This window comes from Rhineura floridana, chromosome 1, assembly GCF_030035675.1.
Source record: "Rhineura floridana isolate rRhiFlo1 chromosome 1, rRhiFlo1.hap2, whole genome shotgun sequence".
NCBI classification, from domain to species: Eukaryota; Metazoa; Chordata; class Lepidosauria; order Squamata; family Rhineuridae; genus Rhineura; species Rhineura floridana.
In genome coordinates this window covers 81,165,276-81,188,631 of record NC_084480.1, presented here as the reverse complement: position 1 = coordinate 81,188,631, position 23,356 = coordinate 81,165,276, and the positions used below count along the sequence as shown (strand labels likewise).

At 38.8% G+C, this 23,356-nt stretch overlaps 1 protein-coding gene across 4 annotated transcripts in view; it reads right to left on the bottom strand.

Moving 5' to 3' along the window:
- SNX24 (sorting nexin 24) overlaps positions 1–23,356 on the bottom strand; it is a 111,346-nt gene that overhangs the window by 81,703 nt on the left and 6,287 nt on the right. Inside the window, exon 1 of one of the 4 annotated variants that reach the window (XM_061607475.1) lies at positions 10,319–10,404. The exons of 2 other annotated variants lie outside the window; for them this stretch is intronic. In XM_061607475.1, the coding sequence (XP_061463459.1) occupies positions 10,319–10,372 (54 nt within the window). In that variant the 5' untranslated portion in view covers positions 10,373–10,404. Of the gene's footprint in view, positions 1–10,318; positions 10,405–23,356 lie in introns of those variants that run through there. One more of the 4 variants, XM_061607467.1, reaches the window with a different exon arrangement.

Below are 23,356 nucleotides of genomic sequence, written 5' to 3'. Positions count from 1 at the left end.
CCCTCCCAAATCAACTCTGAAGGGTTGGGGGAACTCCTAGAACAGATTTAGGGGGCACGTGGGTAGAGGAGGAGAAAGTCCTGTTGTGCAAGAAGAAATCCTTGCGCTGATGGGACGTGGTGCTTAATGTTACTTCAGATACAACCCAGTATATACATCCTTTAATAAATGAATAAACTTTATTAATGCTACCAGATTTGCAACACTACCTTCCATAACTAAAATTCAGATCCCTTGCATCAAACGCCCTGAAAGCTTCTACACACTCTTTTTAGTATTGTCAAATGCATGTATTTTCATGTGACTTTGTTTAAAGGGTGTATGTGTGTGTTTTTACTGAAATCTTGAGGAACTGGGGGAGGATCAGCCTGAGGCAAAGACCTAGTATGGAAATTCTCGATAGATGAAGTCTAGCAAAGTTATTCAAAATATTCAAAATAACAGGAAATAACAGCTCTTAATAATAGCTGTTGTATCTTGAGATATAAAGGTTAGATATGTATTGGCCAGTGTCAACATTTTAATGGCAGCCATTTTAAAGAGTTCTGAGTGAGTGTTTACACAAATTTATTTTACAATACACAGACCTGGAAGAAACTACAGAAAATAAAAATGGAAAATGTGTTCAGCTCTTGTAACTTCGCCATGCTTAACAAATTGAACTAAATTATAGTCAGGGAAGGGTGGAAATGTCCAGACACTGGAGCAACTAACACACACTTGGTTTGAGATGGTAAAAAATGTGTACTTGAAAAAAATCAAGTTACCTGTCAGAAAAAGTTACGTCCCCACATGTTCTTTTTGATTATCATAATGGGTGATATCTAATATTATACTCAGTGTAGACCACTGAAACAAATGGATTATGTTAAGTGCACTGACTTAAATGGGTCTTCTCTGAGTATGAGTCACCCAATGGATTCTGCCTCCCCCATCCCCAGATAATATTTCATATGAATTTCCCAAACTGGAAAAGATTGCCAGTATTTACTGCATATAAGCTTCCATTCTCTGTTAACATATTCAATATTTTAATGACCAGCTTAACTTTGTGTCAGAGCCTCATCTGTGAAGTAGTCTAAGCCACTTGAGCCACCTGCTCTTGCCCCTCTAAGCAACACATTATGTGGGAATGATACATATGCCCAATTCCATCAGCTGCTATCTATGAAGCAGAACTGGAGTCATGCTTGCTATGACTGGTGAGGAGGAAGTGTGTGTGTGTATATCCAGTGGGGGGAACACCCAACTTGGAATTTATGAGTATACAAAAACTCCTCATGGCTCATGATGAGGAGTGAAGTGCTTGTTTAACCTCTGCTGACAATTTTATTCTAGAAAATATCACACAAAGAAATATTTTGTGAAAAACCTTTCGCTAGCTTGTTTGTTCTATAAATGAAGTTTGATTTAATGGGAAAATATGAAGCCATTTCCTCCCTATACTTAGTATTTATATAGAAAACAAGAAATTCTGAGCCATTTTACACACCTATAACTTAGCAACCTTGACATTTATAATGAAAACAGATAAGGATGATGAAGAGCAATGGGTTCTCATATAGGCTTGTTAAGTAAAAAATGACTTAGTTGTTCATCATTAGTAAAACTATGCATCCAAAGTGTAATGCATTAAATTATGCACAGCTAGGATCTACCTCAAACTGGAAAAAAAGTAATTAATTCTAGACACTCTCAGACGCTTCTAAATCATGCCTCTACCCAATAGTCTTCTGCAATGGAAAAGAAACAAATTTTCCTGTTGCATGTTAAAGTGATGCTACTTATTTTATGTCCGCCCCCCAATGAATTTGTATTTTTTTCCCAATAAACAAATCCCAATAATCATTTGCTTGCATTTAGGGCCACCGCTGACTAGTTTTATAGCAATACAGATATGTATTTGGTCAGCAAGAAACAATTCTATAGGATACACTGTATGGTTTGCAGTATACCCACATCACTGTATAAGACTTCAGAAGGGCAGAAACTGACTCTTTGTGACAAGGATATGTGAACTGGGTAAACACCTGAACCACTGCTCTAAGCATGCCTGTAGCGCTATCATTACTTATTTTCAAAAAAGCACAGTAACTGGAGCAATGACTTTTACTGTTTTTCTTTGTTACACTCAAAGGAATCAAAACAATACTGCCTGAAAGTGAACAACACTTTTTAAAAATTGTGTATTGTTTTGAAATGAACAACGATATATGATATCATGATGATATATCTAAATGATATATCATTGTTTTTATTTACTTAAAATGGTTGTTTCTAAATGGTGTGCCATTTTTGCTACTGTACGCATAAGAATACTGTATTCTTATGTTAACTAACAGAAAAAGAGCTAATTCTCATGATATTTCAGGTGATGTTTTCAATGGCTCAAATCCAGAAAACACTGATCAGGTGACACTCCTGCTAGAGAAAGGAGGGAATTTTTGCTGATTTTTCTTCCCCCCTGCAGTCCCCTGAAAATTTGCTCCAGAAGGTTGTGAAACTGCCTGGAACTATGTTGGAGGTGGTGTATGGGGCCACAGTGGGAAGGGAGAAATCAGGGGAAATAGTCAACCTCCCCCTTCTTCACTGGGAGCCTCCACTGGATTTCAGTCCCTTCCATAAATAGAAGGTGGCTACCTGGTGTTATGATTTCCCCCCCACTACAATTTATTTTCAGGTCTTATTTGCTTCATTGCATCTTTCAGTGGCACCCTGCATTGCTCTAGCCTATGCCAAAAGCGAACAGGGACTGAGTCTCCTTAGAAAATTCAGGTGCCCACACACTGATTATGAAAATACAGCTCACAGCAAATTCTCAAGCTGTGATGGAAGTGTACATACCTACTGAACTAACATTTTGATTTTGTCACTCCCACAATGCTTCAGTTAGGCTGCCTTTAAAAATATTAATTACAATGTTGCATGAGCGTTAATGTATTTGTTACCTTAAATAAGAAATCAATTAAACACTTTTAAAATGCAAAATACAAAACTGTTCCAAGTATCTGGGGTGCAGGAGGGAAGGGAGTAGGTCAACCAACTATTATCAATGAACAGGGAATTCTGCTTGAAAACTGCAAAACTGTTTTTCTAGGGCTTGATTCTGGGGAGGAAAAAGTACATTTGAATTTTACATGGTGAGGACATTTCTAGGGCTACCTGATTGCTTCAAAAACTGTATCTTCAGCTTTCTATACTTGCACAAAAAGATCCAGAAGAAAATTTTACAAATCATTCCATAGCTACAGCTACCCAATATTGAGTTTCAGAAAGCAGTTGTGACCTAGTTCAGATACTGCTTCTGTGACTTCAAAGTGTGATCAGATTGGGAGAAGATTTCAAACCTGAATAGGTTGTCTCCATTTTCCTTACTACATCTAGAAAGTCAATAATAAACAATAAACTCAATAATCAACCCAATGAACCCAACTGCCAGAAGATGCAGGACAGACAAAATAAAGTACAGTAGGGCCCCATTTTATAGCGCTTCGCTTTACGGAGATTAGCTAATACAGCGGTCTCAGTTAGATGCAATCAGACTAAAGCCCCACTCATATGGTGCTTGTTCAGCTTTTATGGCGGTTTTCAGGCATCGTGCGCCATTCTATTCAATGAGTTCCACTTTACAGAGGGGTCCGGAATGTAACCCGTCGTATGAGTGGGGCCCTACTGTAGTTCTTCATACAACACACAGTTAACTTGCAGAATTTGCTGCCATAATATGTTGCTATGGCCACTAGCTTAGGTGGCTCTAAAGAACGATTTGACAAATTCATGGAGATTATGGCTATCAATGGCTACAAGTAATGTTGGCTACATGGTACCTGCAGGATCAGAGGCAGTATACCTCAAAATATCAGTTGCTAGGGAACAATAGAGGAAGTGGGCTATTGCTCTCATGTCCTGCTTGCCAGCTTCCTGAGGCAACTAGCTGGCTACTGTGAGAAATGGGATACTAGACCACATGGGGATTTGGTATAATCCAGCAGGGCTCTTCTTGTGTTCTTTTGTTGTATCCTCTTCTTGATATTTCATGACAAGATAACATCATACAAATGGCCTAAGCCAGCGAGGAGGAGGAGGAGGAGAAGGAGGAGGAGGAGGGAAACATGGTTTAGTTACACTCTAAAGAGAGGTATTAGTTTACCAATAAACAGATGTTACGTGTAGTATCTAATACTGCTGCATATATTGTGGCATTCACAGAGACTTTTGCTTACAAGCATCATGATAAAAGATAGGAACACTTTTTTCATTTTGAAGTAGTCTGTCAAGGAGATTAATGCAACAATGTCAAGGAAAGGGAAGATTTAATTTTTTCAGCAGACAATAACAAAAGAAGCCAGAAGACCCTGAGGAAAAAAGAACGAAAAACTATGATTCAGCTAAACTACTGAGAATCTACAATAGATGCAGACACCATGCACAATGTCAAGAGCTACTAGTGTGATACCATAAGATACTTGTTAACTAATGTCAAAATCATTTGTAAAACGAGAACATCTGGTTAGACATGTCAGAGTTACAATTGTGTTCCTGTCAAAAACCTACCACCATTTGAAGGAAATCAAAATTAGGAAGCAAAGCACGAAGGGAGCAATCATCACACTGAAAACGAAATATTACCAAGCACATATAAAAACATTTCCATAGTTAAAAGACACTTTCAGTATCACATAAGGCATTGACTGCTCTGCTACATCTTCAGCATTTAAGCTAAACAGGAAAATAATTTATGGTTTCCTGGATTATAGAATTTTCTTTCTTTTCATTAATTTGGAGTGATGTGTCCTCATACTGCTATCTCTGTGTATTTAAAGCCATCAAAGGAAATCCACATTTCTTTAGGAATTCTCATTTTAGTAAACCACTCATTATTCATGGAATCAGAGAAATGAATGTTAACAAGGTCATACAAGAAACACAATTTAAAGACTTTTTATTCATTTCAGAATTGTGTGCACACATCTACTCTTCTTCTTTTCAAAGAGAAGGTTTTGTAGAGTAAGTTTTGTCTTTCTTAAAATGTACTTGAATATACAAGTCTTTTCAGTTAATTTTAAGATGTCATGTCAAATTCAATGTACACAGTGACCCCTACTGTTACTACAGTTTGACATCCAAGTAAAATCAGTGACAGCCCAATCAACCCAATCTGGTAATTGATCCACTGTAGTGCAAAGCTTATGAGTACAGTCAGTTCCCAAGAATATTTTAAGTCTCTGCTAAAAAAGCAACTAATTGTCTTTTCTTTAGTGCTGAAACAGAAAGTATCTGTATTTCTAGTTCATAGAACCGAACAACAGAACAGGAATTATTCAGCTCTTCCACTATGTAATGTTATAGCAGTGTTGAAGATAGGTCTTTGGATATATATTATTATACAAACCATAAATGCTTGCTCATTTCAATTTTAAAATTTTATTTCAAGATCCCCATTCTGATATCTATGTATGAAAATGCAAAAACATGAGTCAATCATCACTTTTTATAATACATATTGTTTCTGAATAAATTAATTCATGAGAAACATTTGAGTGCCCTAAAAAACAAGAATTCTAGACAAATAACTTTTGAATTTGTTATTTTGATGTTTTAAATTATTTAACTGTCTTACTGTTTTTGTATTTATTGTTTAGCTCCAATCCAGCAGAGACTACCACTAGTTGAAGGGGGAGGGTAAGGCAATTTTTGATGATCCTCCTAAAATCTCCAGAGTATCAGGGAACTCTCTACAACAGCCTGAGAAGTGGCGCTGGGGCCTGTAAGGAGGCGAGGTGGGGTGAGAAGCATCAACAAAAATTATCTCCCTGTCCTCTGCTGGCATGGATCTCCAATGTATAGGAGCTACTTTTGTTAGCCACTTTCAGTATGATTCATGGAAAGGCACAATGTAAATGTTAATAAAGCAGAGCTTGGAAAAGTTACTTTTTTGAACTACAACTCCCATCAGCCCCAGCCAGTATGGCCACTAGATTGGGCTGATGGGAGTTGTAGTTCAAAAAAGTAACTTTTCCAAGCTCTGATAAAAAGCATCTTGCCCACACACAAATACAAAACCAAGAATCTTGCCTCTATCTACAAAACACTGGAGTAGACTACAGTCTTCAGGAGCAGCTAATTTACTCCAGGACACAGACAGTATACATTTTTCTAGAAACTGAACTGTTTAGGAGGCAGTGATGACAAGCAAAGGTGCAAGAATGGCTTTTCAAAGAGACATGCCAAATGTATGGAAAAACACACAGACCGTCTTATGGGCTTCCTACAGGCATCTGGTTGGCCGCTGTGAGAACAGGATGCTGGGCTAGGTGGGAGTTCCTTCTTATATGTATGTTGCCAAGAGAGATGGTTAAAACATGTTTTGTGATAGTCTCGCTAGTGTTCTAAAATCCACTCACATAATCCACCCAATGCTGGAATGAACAAACACTAAAATAAGAAGTACACTAAGCAGTAAGGAATAGGTGAACCAATATTGAGAATACTGATTAAGAAGTCTATAATTTTTCTAAATTAATAAAATAATATTTTGTCCTTTTTCTTTGATTTTATGTTGTTTTATGTTTTAATTTTTTTAAAGTTGCTTAGAAACTTTATGTAAGCAAACTAATAATGGAAGAATAATAATCATAATAAAAAGTGGAATCCATTGCAGAGCTAATGCAGTCATTCCATCAGCACAAGGATTTCTGCTTGGGCAACAGAATGTTCTTCCCTTCTCCTCCCCCCATACTCTCCCAATCTGTTCTGGGGTTCCCCGAAACCTCTGGAGCAGATTTGGGAAGGGTGCAAGGTGCACCCTGGGGGAGGGGATGAGGGAAAGTTCCACTGCACAAACAGAAATCCTTGTGCTGATGGGGTGCATTAACAGAATACCACCTAATAATAATAATACAATAAAATAACTGTCCATGAATACATACCCAGAAGAAAAGTTCCAATGTGGATAGGTATATGCTCATTGCTTTCATCAGATATTTTTCCTCCATACTTGTATCAGGTATTGCTAAATTCTCCTAGAGATCAGATAGGCCAACAAGACTTAAGGTGGGCTGGATGTATGTTCAGCATCTTAATGAGACAGGAAGTTCAGGGTCTGCCAAAGATTTATTATAGTCCACTGTCTTGACTTCCATGGATGAATTTTGGTGGAACGACAAGAATAAATTAATACCTTAAATTTATAATAATATAAAATACCTTTGCAACTTTGTTGTTGGGTCTAATGAACTAGTGAGCAAGAACTATTTGTTGGAGGAGAGGGTGTAGAGGCAGTGAAATGTTGCTGGTTGTTTGAACTTACTGACATTTTTTTAAAAAAGAGAGCAGCCACTACTCCTACAAGCTCACCTTGCTTACTGAACTGGGAATCTTTATACATAGAATCTAACCTAACTAACTCTAAATAACACTTCACTCCATCTTAAGATGTGCAAACTTAGGCTTTTCATTATTTCTTGCAACTTTTGTCTCCACAATCACCTTCCCTTCTCCTTTTTTGCTTAACATACAGCTTTCTGGTGAAAGCTTGCTCACTGTGTTTTCTTAGGTCCTAATAACAATATTAATATATTGTGGCTGTTTTGATTCCCACCACCACCATATAAGCCTAAATGAGTAACTGCTTTGGATGCTATTGTCTACTTTGAAGAATAAACTAATAACCAATACTTGGATTTTGTAACAAGAAAAAATGGCAAAACATCATTTACAGAGATTAAAAGAGAATTCATGTGAGTTTGATTGAGCCATCCTCAAAAAGTGTTTAAAAGAGAGGTTTCAAAATATCTATGTTTAGCCTCATATATCTATGTTTAGCACTATATATACTTTCAAGCTATGGGAACAATCCACTCTATGTCCAAAGAAAAGCACACACAACAGTGCATGCAAGCAATGGGAGCTGGCAGGGCAAACAGGCAGAAAGCCTATACCAAGTCCGATCATTGGTCCATCCAGTGAAGACTGATCCATTAAGGACAAGTGGGGCACTGCCCACCCCAAACCCCCACCCACCTCCAAAGCTACAGCTCAGTCCCATCTCTCCTCCTTACATTCATATTCTATACATTTCCTCACATTTAGAGACACTCTGGACTTGTTTCTGTCTATCTCCTGTGCTGGCCAATTATCTCAGGAGAGCACAGGCAATCACAATAACCCCTATGGTCCCACCCATGTCTCCAGGGGTAACAAAAATGTTTTTAAACAATAAATTTCAGTAGGAGTGGATTTATGGAGGGGAGGAGACTGCTTTGAATCTCGATTTTGGTTTTATTTCCCCTTGAGTAAATACTAGCCAATCAGGAATACCTCACAAATGCATTGAACATTCCATTGCATTTGGGCAAGATTATGAATGCCCTCCTCAACCAATCAGATGTATGCAATTCAAGCTGAGCCAATTAGATGCATGCATTTGCAATCTGCCTGTTGTTCTTCTCTGAGGCTGAGCACTATTCCCTCCTTTTGCAAGCACCAGGTTAAAGCAACAGCAAGCACATTCTTTTTTCTGTTCTGTGGTCAACAAACCTTTGAAATCAGCAATATATCTCTGTGATTTCATTGTTCAACTTCTGGTTTCATCACTGCATATATACAGATTATATATGTATATATTTATAAGAACACTTCAACGAGAGGCGTGGTAGTAACCTACTCCAAAAGCATGTTTGGCTGGCATGGGGGGGGGGGAGATCTGGTTTCTTAATGGGTGGGACTCGGCTTTTTATTGTTGGAGGGAGGGGAAAAGAGATTCTTGAGGCCAAACAGTCCCCTGGCTGGTATCATTGGGTATGGGGAAGAAAATCTGGTTTCTTCTTGGCCTGGCCAGTGTCTTTTTAATTATGCAAGATAATTAACTCCCATTCAGAATAAGATGAAGAACTTATTATAATTATTTTAATTTAAACAAAAAGCTTAGCAGTATTTTGAAGAGAACCAGATGTTTATTTTCTTTCTGAGCCGAGAAACTGCACCTTTTGTGACGGGAGGCGGGAAAGAGAGCAGGAAACATCCTGGTATTGGTAATCTAGTCAGCAGGGCATGTGTCCATTGCACACTTCCATCCCAATTTCACTTTGAGTGGAGAGATGGAAGAGTGCCGTGTCTTGTGTGAGGAAGGTGTGCTTGATCGAAAGGAATTTTGGATTAAACAGATTCCTGCTTTTATAAAACCCAAGAAACTTAAATATACTTTGTGTGAATGTCTGAGTGCATGCACCAGTGGATTACTTGAGGAACTGGTGGAACTTGCTCCTACAGTTTTTGGAACTGATTTTACGGTGTGAAAAATTCCTTTTTCTAATATTTTGGCTCCCCCCCATCTACCACATTTTCTCTAGACAATAGGAATTTACAGTTTATGGGACTGCTTTAATTTTCTTAAAAAAGAATCTCTGGAGATCTTTAGTACAGTAATAGCTCATTTAACAAAGTAGATACGTTGCTGGACATTACTTCTTTAACAGAAACTTTGGTACCAAAAGTAAGAATAAAATGGAAAGAATAGGGATAGGTTCCTACACCCATTCATAGATGGTGGGGTCAGCTTCAACAGGGGCTTTAAAGGGTGCCTACCTGGCACCCCTCCCTCCCTCTCCTTTTCCTCCTCTGAATCATATTGGATCCCTCCCCAGCCCTCAGAGAAAGCAAGAGATCTCTTCTAATGCAGCGCAAATACACAGACTTATCAGTTTCACCTTAAAGCAAAGGGGAAAGGCACAGGCTTGAAAGTTTATCCACAGCAACGCAAAGCCGGTCAGTCTCATCTTTAAAAAAGCCTTCCTTAAAAGAGCTTTGTTCCTGGAGGATTCATTAACTGAGGTAATCCTATAAATATACTATCTATGATATTTAAATAAACTGCTCCAGGTCAGGGAGGTTCTTTCTGTGTACCAGGGAATAAGCCAGGCGTAGCTTAAACAAAACTCAATATTTTCAACATGAAAACATGAACATGATATTTGCTTCATGGGGGGTGGGTGGAGAGTGTATGTATATATGTATGTATCACATATGTAATGGTTAATTATAATGGAGGTATGGCTTAGCTTAACATTATTGTATTTATTTTACTTTGAAGTAAGCCCCTGAATTGAATCTCCTTCCCTTGTCTTCTCTGTGTTGAATCTTACTGTAAGCTCCTTAGAGCAGGGACATCTTCTTCACAAGTATGTAGGCGTGGAATATAGCTGCTGTGGTGTTGCTTTGTTATGTTGCATACTATTTTATTGTAATGATACGATAAATGTATTTGTTGCTGTTGAATAAATGAGTTGCCATTATAACCATGTTGATGATCACCACCTACCTTTTTGGTGCTGCCCTCCCAGGTGTAGGTGTCACCAGCCACCACTGCATCCATCTAATTCACTATCGTCTATATCAGAGCAGCAATGTGGGTTTTCTGGAAAATTCTGAATATGAATACATATTAGGGTAATCTGCAGGGCTGTGGAGTCGGAGTCGTGGAGTCAGAAGCAATTTTGGGTGGAGTCGGAGTCAGTAGAAATGTACCGACTCCGACTTCAAAATAAAATTAATATTTTAATATTAATATTAATGTATTAATATTAATACATTAATATACATTTGCCATTTACGAAGGAGCCTGAGTCGGACAGTAGAAATATAGAGGAATCAGACTCGGGAGTCGAACGTTTGACATACTGACTCCATAGTCCTGGTAATCTGCATAAAAAAAAACAAAAAACTGATGTCCTAGGGAGTAATCTAAAGTTTGCATGCTATTTTACATGTGTAAACAAAGCTAAAGATTTTGAAACTGCCAGGCTTGCCTAATATTGTATTTTCAATGACATCTATTTTTTGTTGTTAGTAATGCATTTATGAAATGGAAAATTTTCTGCAAAAAATAAAGCACTGGAAAATTTTCTACCACATATCATTGACCAGAGGTCCCCAACATGATGCCCTCCAGATGTTGTAGGTTACAACTCCTACCATTCCTGACCATTGGCCATGCTGGCTGAGGCTCATGGGAGCTGTAGTCCAGAACATCTGGAGGGCACCACATTGGCTATCATTGTTCTATGTTGACTCACAGCAGCTCTCCAGGGTTTCAGGCTGGAGTCTTTTCCCAACCTGGAGATGCCAGGGATTTAAGCTGAGACCTTTGGCACGTGCTGTACCACTGAGCTACAGCCCCTCCCCTATCTGAGAAACTCCTATCCACACAGCAACATGTCTAGGTGTGAGAGGGAAGGATGAATCAGAAGCTGAATTGTGCCCCTCAGTTGTGTAAATAATTCAGTATACAGATTCTGAAAATGCCATAAATAATGGTTAAAAACTCTCAACTCTTTCCAACTAAAGAAAAATGCTAGACCTGTATGTGCATGTATGTATAGGGCAAAGGAAATGACAAGGACTCAGACTAGCTGCAGGGATGCTCGAAGTTACTCTGCTGTCAGACATTCTCTCAGGAAAAGTCAAAAGAAATGCTCTGAGTCTGAACACATCTTGCATGAACTCCATGGAGAGAAAATGATGAACACTAATAGACACTTTTTAAAAACACTAGAATTTAAACAATAATGTGTTAGTATTCCACACTTAATGCACAACAATCCTCTTTTTCAAGAATTCACTCTTAGCCTCTCTAGAGGAGTCCTTGTTAATCAACAGTAACCCAAAATAACGAGAGTCTATGCTCTGGCAGCTTTTTGTTACAGCGTTTTAAATGTTTCTTGGATGAAATAACTAACGTTAACACCTTTATGGTAATCGATTAGTGTCAGAAGACATCTAAAGAGCTATGCTGCAGGCCCTAATATCAGAGAAGTAATCAATTAAAAGAGTCAGTAAAAATAATATAAAGATCAGAGTAAAAAAAAATGATGTAAAGATCAGAGTTGTTAATGATAAAGTAATCTCATCTAGTTGTCAAAAGTAGAATAAAATATGCAATTTTTTCATAATGCTCCTGAATGTATTCTTTAAGACAACCAAACACTAAGTTTCCTGAATTTCCTAACATTCCAATTTCCTAACTATTAAATTATTGATTTTATGTTCTCTTATAACTGTTTTATGCAGCGCAGATCAGAAGATGCAAAAAACCCAACAACAACACAAAGGTAGACCATCTCTGTTACACTAACATGAGGAGCTCAGATGTGAAATTAGTTTAGTTTTTGGTGTTTGTTTATTTAGTTAATATTAACAGTGCAACCTATACATGTCCACTTCGAAGAAAACTCCATTGAGTTCGGTGGGACTTACTCCCAGAGAAGTGTTTATAGGATTGCAGCCTAAGGTATTTTTTAAGCATCAACATACACAGCTTCATTACTGTATTAAAAATGTATGAAATACAGCATCAATTCCCTCACTTGATTGTACAATAGTTTCAGTTTAAGAAGCCTAAGAAATCTTACACATTCATATCTGCATTTTAACAGAAGATGACAAAACTATTTGTAAGAAAAGAAACCTTGCATTTCAAAAATGGGAATAATGATTAAGCAAGTCTTGAAATTTCCTTAGAAGATTTGTCATAGCTGTCAATACAAGCTTTTAGCAAAACCACACAAGACACCCTCCTCATTTCCTTCTGCAACCTTTCTGCCTGGCTATCACCAGCACGAGGTTGTCTCCTGTGTTACACACTGCAGAAAGAGACATGAAGTGACATGGGCTATAGTGCATTCTTTACTCCCACAAGCAAACCATCACAATCTATTAAAATTACCTTAAACTGATAGCACCAGAGACATGACAAATCACAGGCCAAGAGTCAGATACCAAGGAATGTGTATCAGAGCTGTGAGGCCAGGCCCATTTGCAAGCAAATGATATTGTGTAGAGCTGGCATGCTCAGTGCATGACAAACTGATGCAATTTCAGCACTGTCGAAGAAGCTGGGTAAGATTTCTCTGATGCTGGCCATGCTTCGCTTAGAGAATTGTGCAGAGTTCCCAGATTTGAATCACTTGGGGCCTGAAAGGGCGTCACTTGACAAGTCACAAATAATTACACTACACTATTCCCATTGTACTCTTATTATTTTGCCCCTCTTATCTCTAGACTTTGAACACTTGTGAACAAGCAAGGTCGCCTCTTATTTTGACCACAGCACAGCAAAACATTGTTCTTTTCTGATATGATAAATAAAACAAGGACCAGGGGACTAACCATTTTTATCAAATCTGTTTTCTATTTTTATAAGCAAAAACAACTTTCTTGTTGCACTTGCTATAAGAGTTAAGGATAGAAATATCCACGGAAGCAGGTTCATGAGCTCTTAAGAGGGTTATGTAGTTATCTAGTTAACTGCAAAGAAGAGAGATTTTAGAAACGGCATTAAGTTCATAGCCCCAAATGGATAAAATGATCTTCAGATTGTTTTAGAAGAGCTCTCTCTCCTTTCAAATTAGTGAGTTTTGACAATTTAGTCTCCGAAAAGCAAAAACTAGGTTGACGTTTCTTCTTGCCAGTTTCTTTTAAGAAACAAGGAATATGTCCACTGGGAACCCTATAATTCATAGAAAGTGTGCTGCAAACGTGTGACTATTTTACATACAATTGACTCATTTCAAAAGGAAAAGAAAAAAATGAAGAGCCTATAGGTTTTATTACATAACTGGGAAAATGTGGTTTTGAATCAATACCTTTATTATTTCCTCATCTCTTGTCTTTTCTCCAGTTCATACAAGAAAAATACAAATATATTAATTATAATAAAACTCATCTCTATGTATACTACACTGAAAATAGTAACACAGCAGGAGTTAATGTTCAGATTATTGTTTTATTACAGATTGACAAGAAAGTTTTAAAATAAGTGTGATGAGAATCTCATTACTCCTATATTCTCTCACAAAGTCAGCCTACGTAAATTGCTCGTTTTCTCCATTATTTTGACACAATGCTGTGTGAGTGGCATTCCACTCATCCAACCGGCCTTCCCCTTCAGCCCCACTCTCTGCATGTCCAGGCAAGACTGGGGCACTGTTAGTGGATGGTCCCCTAGACCTGATGGAGGTGATGTGACCTACCCTTGATGAGGTTACTCTCCTTCTGAAGGAGCAGGTGCATAGTTTGGGAGCACACTGGTCCATTACTGTCGCTTGAGGCTCAAGTGGCCTTAATGGTGAGGACTGCCTTCCATCAGCTTCAGCTGGTGGCCCACTTATGACCCTATCTGGACAGGGATAGTCTGACTGTTGTCTAGGCTCTGATGACCTCTAGATTAGATTACTTTAATGTGCAATGGGGCTTCCTTTAAAGACAGTTCAGAAACTATAGCTGGTGCAAAATTCAGTAGCCAGATTGCTTGCCAGGGCAAGATGGTCTAAGCACATAATAGCACAACTGCACTGGCTATCAATTAGTTTCCAGGCTCAATTCAAAGTTCCAGTTTTGACCTATAAAGCCATATATGGCCAGGACCCAATACCTCAAGGATCACCTCTCCCATATGAACCCAGACCCTGTGGTCAGTGTCTGAAGCCTTCTTTGTGTGTCTCCTCTGAGGGAGGTACACAGGATGGCAACATGGCCTTCTCAGTGATAGCCCCCAGCTTATGGAACACTCTCCCCAGCTAGGCATGCCTGGCACCATCATTATCTATCTTTAAGTGCCATGCAAAAACATTCCTCTTCTCCCAGGCATTCTGCTCTTAATTTTTGGAGGGGTTTTGATGTTGTAGCCTCTTTTAGGGGGTGGGTTGTTCTACCATCTCACCCATGTGTTGTGTTTTTTTTAACTTTCTATTTATTTATTATTTTATTTGTGTTAGTTTTATATTGATTTTAATATTTTATTGTATGTCACCTTGGGTTCATTTTTATGAAGAAAAGCAACTAGTAAATTTAATCAATCAATCAATCCTCCTCTAGTGGGTAGAGGACCTACCCCCTCTGGAGTAGGTTTTGAGGATGCATGGGAGGTTGCAGGGGAAGGAAGAGGAGGGGTAATTTCCACTATGCAAGCAGAAATTGGCTGTGTGACCAGAATAGTCGTGTTGTATACAACCCATGGCATGCAAATGTTAAATCAGCCTCACATTTCATGGCAAATCTTCTATAAAATATCTTCCATTCTAACATATTTCGTTTCCTTATAACTGTTTTTGAAGCATTGTTTATTTTGGTTCCACATAATGTACTATAACATCCTTCATGTGCCATGTTTATTTAAAATTTGTTGGCTCTGTAGGAAGAGAATTATTTTTGTACTCTTTTAAACCAAGATCAATATTTTTAAAGACTGATTTGTATTATTAAATCCAAGCCCTTACTAAAAAAAAAAAAAAAAGACAAAAGTTAGGTACTAATTTATTTATCTTATTTATTTATTTATTTATTTATTTATTTATTATACTTGTATACCGCCCCATAGCCGAAGCCCTCTGGGTGGTTTACAGTAACTAAAAACAAATACAATATAATATTCAAGAATACATACATTGATAAAAGAGTAATGTATATAGCTCTCTTTAAAGATTGGTGTACGCATATCATGATGGGATACTTTATTTCTATTTACTATGTGAACTGGTTGACGGCATCGGACCGCAATACCTGGTGGAGCGCCTCTCTCGCTATGTACCTACCCGTTCACTACGCTCGACGTCGAAGGCCCTTCTCCGGGTCCCAACTCATAAAGGGGCCCGGAGATCAACAACTAGATCTAGAGCCTTCTCGGTGGTGGCCCCCGAACTATGGAATGCCCTCCCAGACGAGATACGCCTGGCGCCTTCTTTGTTATCTTTTCGGCACCAGGTAAAAACCTACCTTTTCGCCCAGGCTTTTTAAACATTTTAAATTTAATTTTAAACCTAATATGGATTTTAATTTATAAACTCAATGGCAATTCTATTTTGGATTTTTATCATGTTATATTTTTCACACTTGCTCATATTTTAATTGTGATTTTATTTGTTGTACACCGCCCTGAGAGCTTTCTGCTATAGGGCGGTCTAGAAATGTAATTAAATAAATAAAAATAAATAAAATTTAAGTACAGTAGTAGACCAGGAAGTATCTACTAGAGTGAACCAACAAACAATGTATTCTCTCCATTGTGTCATTTTAAACGTAAGAGTAGCATTTAGGCTACAAAATTAATTGTGGTTTACTTTTAAGGCCAGGACGCAAAGAACTGTAGGACTAATACTCCGTGATTAGTTAAAGGGGACTTCCATATCGCAAACAAAAGCTCCCATACCATACCACTTCCAAAATAGATGAGTTTCCAAAGCCATTTGTCATGTGACATGGGGGCCCACACTTCAAAGAAAAAAACATAAGAAACCCCAGCAGGCATGTCTGAAGCTGCTTTTTGGACCCTGATCTCAACATATCCACTATTTATCATATAGCCCTTTACAGAAAGAAGAAAGAAAGAAAGAAAGAAAGAAAGAAAGAAAGAAAGAAAGAAAGAAAGAAAGAAAGAAAGAAAGAAAGAAAGAAAGAAAGAAAGAAAGAAAGAGTTGTCTGTTTCACATAGCAATGCCCCACCACCTTAACCAAAAGGGCAGTTTTTTAAAAAATCTGATTTTTAACGTTTTAAAAATAAAATTTAAATATTAAGGGTGAGATCCAACATAACAATACAACAAGAGGAGAGAGGTGAGAGAGTTGGCATTGTTTCCACTGTGTAAGGAATAGCTCAAGTGGAAGTAGCATAACAGTACAAAGCAGCTGTATGATAATATGCATGATATCATTTTGGGGCCATCCACCAGTAGCACTTCTGCCCACACATTTGGTGGGTGGAAGGGAAAGTTCTGCACCAGCGGAATGATGGTTGCATTGCTCTGTCATGGGTGGCTGGCGGGAGTGAAGTTTGGTTGGCAGAGATGGGCAGAGGGACATCACCCAATCCAAAGCCCCCGCAGCATGGAAGGGTGGATTTCTCTGCCCAGCTGCAATCCTGTACCCACTCGCCAGGGAGTAAATTTGATTCAGCTCAATTGGAGGGCTTATTTCTTAGTAGGCATGCCCTATATTGGGATATATATGTGTGAGATAGAGAGAGAGAGAGATGTGTTTTGTAGTAAAAAAGGAAACCATGCAAAACATGTGACAAAAGATGTACAGCCTGGCTGTAAGAATCAGTGTAAATAAAGAGTTAAATGGATTTGCCTTTGGATTTGGCCCACAGGCTCTCCTCCTTGGATTCACCCCCACAGCAATTAGATTTTTTTTCTCAGCCAAATTGCCAGCAGGGAATTGTTTTTCTTTGGGGGGGGGAGCTTGGGAGAAAAACGTTCATCCTATCCTCCCTGCGTGCTCACACTCACACACAAATCAACTACTGTGTAGGAATTAGGTTTAGGAAAAAATGTTCTATTCACACAAACATTCTGTTCAAACACCATTGTATAGGAGATATATGAAGTAGCATCTGCAGGAACTTTGATTTAAAGTGGCCATTTTTCTTGATGTTTTAAATCAATCCACCCTGTCAAAAAGTTATTTATCTTTAGTTTTAAACCTGAACAATGTATACTTCCTGCATTCTAGCACATTCAGGGTTTTCACCCCCCTACACACACACACCTTAGATGTGACATTGACAAACTCAGAAATGGTTTGCGATCGAGTCTATTTCCACATCCTTTTATGTGTATCAGCTTAGGATAAGTGGCAGCAATTAGGAATGAACAGAATGAACATTATGTATGCAGAAGTGCCATTCTATCTAATCTATTTTACACTTTTGAGTTATTCTACTGACAAAGTTTTTGTTCCCCTCAAATCATCAGGGAAGGTCTATATAAAAGTCGAAGCAACTTCAGTCCACTTAACTGCATGTGAGATACACAGAACAGGCAATAAAATATACACATCTTCTCAATCGTCCAACTAATCAGCAAACCAGATTTGAATCTTGTGAAAGTGCACTCTTTAGCACCAGTTTGATAACTAAGGATGTACTGACTTGTACAAATTACAATTTTTAGATTAGGAGTTGCTATAGAATTCTATGTCATCAATGGAGATTAGATGAGGTTTCATCTTTGACAGGAATAGAAAAATCTGAATGCTAACATGTCACAATTGGATTTTAAGAAAAAAAACCCAGCACTTCATTTTTCCTTTCATAAAACACACTACCTCTTGAATTCCTGTTTCAAATCTTTTTTTAAAAAAATACACCAAAACCAATACAATGGAAAAAAATCTGAAGGAAGATGCATTTTTAACTTTAATTTTCATTTGTTAGTATTTTGGCATTTTGACAGTTTAACAGGATATTATGGAAGAGTAAAATTACAGTATCTTATACCTTAAAATTTATAAAGAATATATAATTTACAAATTAATTGCTTTACTATGGCAACTAAAGCAGCATCCTATATTTGGCAGAGAAAGTCTTTGTTCCATCTGCCTCTAATACATTTTTTGGGTATTCCAACATTTGAATCTCTGGCTGCATTTTTGTAATTTTGATTTGAACAATTCTCTCCCCCCCAATCTTTTAGGAGTGGAGCTCCCTGATTTAAAAAGCATCTGCATACCTATGAATTGGGTTGGGAGATGGTTTGTGTGACAATGGTGGGAGATTCACACTAAATCTAACCAAACATGCCACAGAATCCATTTGCAGACTTGTGAAGTAGCAGCAAAGACATCATTGTCTGGGAAATGCACCCAGTAGAGCTTTTCTGGGTATTCAGGTGACTATTGTCTATAAATGTAACCCAGGAGAAGTTGAGTGATCTTTACTCCACTGTGGCAATTTTGCATGATTCTTAAAAAATCACTCAGCTTTGCAGATCAGACTTGGATGACATGCTGTGGAACATCAAAGCAGTTCCAGCTTTTCATCAATGAAACATCAATCTTTGACCACTTTCAGTCTGGTTTCCATCATAGTTATGGAATGGAAACACCTTTGGTTGCCTTGGTCTATGATCTTAATCTACAGATTAATGGGGTAATGAAGGTCTGTGTACCTTATTGGACCTCCCAGCTACTTTTGATACTGTGTACCAAATAATTCTTCTACAGTCCTGAACATCTGGCTGAAACATCATCACTGGTTCTCAGAGGTTTTCACTCCTTTCTGTCTAAGCCAAGTACACAGATAAAATGGCCAATGAACAAGCCAGACTGACTTTATTTCTATGACCGAGACTCCAGGGGCTGTCACCTCTACTCTGAACCACTGTGGTGGTCAGAAGAATGAGGGAAAAGAGGTTAAAAGTAAATCCAGACAAGCTAAAAATCATGCCAATGGAGTACCCTCAGACTATAATTTACCTGTGATTGATACTACAATCTCCTTATCTGAATGCAAGAAGCCTTGAAGTGCTTCAGTATCTAGCATTGCTTTTGGATAAGCAGGTGTCTATGGTAGCCAGAGGTACTGTTTATAAGTTGGACTTCTTGCATACTCTCTACCCCTTCTTGGATAGAGAGGGATCCTTGTTATACTGACCATGCTTTTGTACCTTGGACTGGGTGACTACTGTAAAGTGTTAATGCGGGGCTTCACTTGTAGATGATCCAGAATTTTCATTGGCTGCTGGTATGCTTTCAAATCCAATTCAAGGTGCTTGAATCATAGAGCTCGAACAGACAAAAATAATATACTCCAAACCATTGTTAATGCAGGAAATCCACTGATATTCCTTTTAGGCCAGTGGTTCCCAACCTGGGGGCCATGAAGTAATCCAGAGGGAGCCGCGAACAGTAAATAAATTATTTTTTTATTTTTTATTTTTTTAAAGTCTTCACTCTCTGGACACTATCTGCTCCCCACTGCTGATGACACCTCCCCCTTGCTCCAAATGAAAGGGGAGGACTTTTTCTAAAGCACCAGAGCATCTTTCAGGCAAGCCAAGGGCAGTTATCTGCCTATAAAACATGTGGCAGACGCCAAAGGAGGCTACGGGTGATGCTAACAAGAAGTTGCTATCACCGACTCCCGTCTCCTCACATTGCCACTGCTGACGACACCCTTATTCAGAACGAGTACTGCAGCTGAAATGTATTTATTTATTTAATTATTATTGCATTTATATCTCACCTTTCCTCCACATTGCACAAGGTGGTACACATAGTTTCCCTCCTTTCCATGTTATCCTTATATCACATCAAACCTGTGAGATAGGTCAGCCTGAGTGACTGTCTGGCCCAAGGTGACCCAGCGGGCTTCATGGCTGGGTGGGGATTTGAACCTGCTTCTTAGTCCAACACTGTAGCCCACTGGTGTTGGGAGACAGGACTACACATCATCAGACTGTGGGGGGCGAGAGGGATACCAATTTGATGAACCTTTGCATTAAGAAAAGAAAGCAACACCTCTCTGTCTGCAGGGAGCTTTTTATGGAAAGGAATATTTGGAGATGTGATTTTGCCACGCACCATTTTTTTAATTAACAGAGGTTAAAAATACAATTTGCATGGGGGGGGTCACAATTTTTTTTTATTTTTTAAAAGGGGTCCTGTACTCATAAAGGTTGGGAACCACTGTTTTAGGCCTTTGCATTAAAAACCAACCAACACGTAACAGAAGAAGAATCCACCACCTTCTGAGGCAAACTGTTCCACTGTTGAACAGCTGTCTCCAGAATTCTTTGGAGTTGTTTAAAACCACAATAACAGAAGCTCAGCTAGAACGTATACTGCAGATCAGGAAAGGTACTACTAGGGCCAAGGTACCACTAGGGAAATGATTAGAGGAAAGAAGGGCTAAAAGAACCAATAGTCTGACTTCATATAAGACAGCTTCCTAGGAGAAAACCATTTTGCATCTAGTACCCATTCAAAATGGTGAAGCGGGGGGGGGAGGATAGGGGGAGGGAACAGGTAGGAAGAGAGACAACCAATAACATATCTTCCAGTAATATTGTTGATGTTATCTAATTGATGCCATGACAGCAAAATGCACAGGACAGTTGTACCTACAAGGCTGGGAATCGCTTAAAGCTAGCTAACTTCAGTTTTCCCTCTGAAGACTAACAAGGGAACAGAAAATGTCTGAAAGGTAAAGTGGCTGGTGGACAGACTGGAGCTGCAGCACTGGGGATGGATTAACTTTTTCACTCTGCACAGTTATCTCAATCAAAATCCCTTACACCTGAGCATCTGTTTGCTCCTCAAGGATACATGCATATTACTCACTAGAAGACAAATAGCAGTTTACCACGATCTATTTTCTGTTTTAAGGTTTGTTTTTTAAGCAGGGGCCTGTCCATATTGCTGTGTATAACACTGTAAAGTGTCATTTATACCAATCGCTCAGAATAGATCAATAATGATAACTTATTTTCTTCTTTAAAATGGAAACTCTGATTTCATCTAGTTTGGCCTTTGAAGGCTGAAAGATAAATATCAGTATTTGCAAATATGGTATGATCTTCAGTGGCTGAAAAGTGAGGAATTAGCAACAGCAAGGTGCTGGGAAAGCGCAATTACTGGAAATGGCTTTCACAGGCCTAAACCAATGTGTGGAATCCAATGTTGCATGAATGGACTTTTGCTTGCACATCAGGATTTCCCCTTCCTGTCCTCTCCCCTGTACCACTCCTCTCTAAATATGCTCCAGAGGAACAGCATTGGATACAACCCTTTGTGATTTGTCTGCATACATACCATGTCACATCTCTACTTCATAATTTTACTGTGCAAGTACCCTATAGAGAGAAAAACAGGGGAAGTGCAACCCTGCTCCTTCTGCTCAATCTCTTCTGCAGTTTTCAATACCATTGACTATGGTATCCTTCTGGAATGACTCTGCGGGATAGTTATCAGTGGCATTGTGCTGCAGAGGCTCCATTCCTACCTGTGGGGTGCATCCAGACAGTAGAATTGAGCGAATGTTCTTCAGTCCCTGGTGTTTTCACTATGGGGTACAACAGAGCACTATTTTTTTCCAATTCTGTTCAACATCTATATGAAGCTGTTGGGGGGGATCACTAGGAGTTTGGAACAAGGTGTCATCAGTATGCTGATGATACCCAACTCTATTTTTCTATTATATCTGAGTCAGGAGAGGCTAGGCAAGCCCTGGACTGGTACCTGGGTGCAGTGATGAACTGGATGAGGGTCAATAAATTGAGCTTGAATCCTGGAAAGATGGAGACCATGTGGATGGGTGGTTCCCATGTCTGGCATGTAGGTCAATTGCCTGTTCTGGTCGGCATTGCACTCCTTCTGAAGGAATGGCTAGGGGTACTTCCTGATCCATCTGTCGCTAGAGGCCCAAACAACCTCTGTGGCCAGGAGTGCTTTTCACCAGCTCCAGCTGGTATGCCAGCTCCGACCATATGTGGACCACAGTGCCCTGACTACAGTGGTCTGTGCATTGGTAACCTCAAGACTTGATTACTGTAACACACTTGTGGTGTTGCGCTTGTATATGGTCCGGATGCTGCAACTAGTGCAGACTGCAGCAGCCAGGCTGCTCAAAGGAGCAGATTACTGGCACCATGTTACTCCACAGCATTGGTTGCTGATTTGCTATGGGGCCAGGTTCAAGGTTCTTGTGTTAATTGACAAAGCCCTAAACAATCTGAGCCTAAAGAACGTTAAGGACAGTCTGATCCCTTCTGCTCCACCTCGATCACTGAGTGTGGCAAGCCCTGCCTGTGGAGCTCCCAATCTGTAGAGGTTCAGCAGGAACCATATCCGGCGTCTTTCAGACATCTTCTGAAAACTGTATTGTTTAGTCAGGCCTTCACAATATGAATTTCTCTTTTGAACCATCAAGTACCTACTGATGTTTTATTGATGTTTTAATTATATTTTTATGGATTTTTACTGATTTTTAATATTTTGTATATTGTATACTGCCTTAATATACTTTATCAAAGTGCAGATTATAAATATTCCAATAAACAAGAATATTTATATTAAAGGACAGCACAATTATTTGAAAAATAAGTAACAAAATAGTAATATAGCACTTTACATGCTAGAAGTAGTGTTTTTCAAGAAGCACTCTGTCTTTCATACTTAAACGTTACTCAGAACTAACTACTTGTAACTACAAGCAAGTTTAATTATGTTCAGGTACAACAATGTGCCATTTGGAAGAAAGGGGGCAGTACATTATTATTTCTATCCAGACACTGGAGGGGGGAGGGTACGTATATTCCAAGGGGGAGGGGGACCCATTTAAAGCAACATTAACTGTCTCACAAAGAAGTGTGAAGTGTCTTACAGTAGAGACAGAATCATTCTATAAACCTTTCTGCACCCATCAGATAGACTGGAACATTAAATAAATAAATAAATGACAGCTCTTTGAGGTCCATTCAGGACACATGATAGATAGCAGACATAAAGATGGTGGCACAACTAAGAAGTGGCAGCAACTAAATGGCCTTTAAGATGTTTGAGCATTTTTTATAGCTCTGGTTTTACG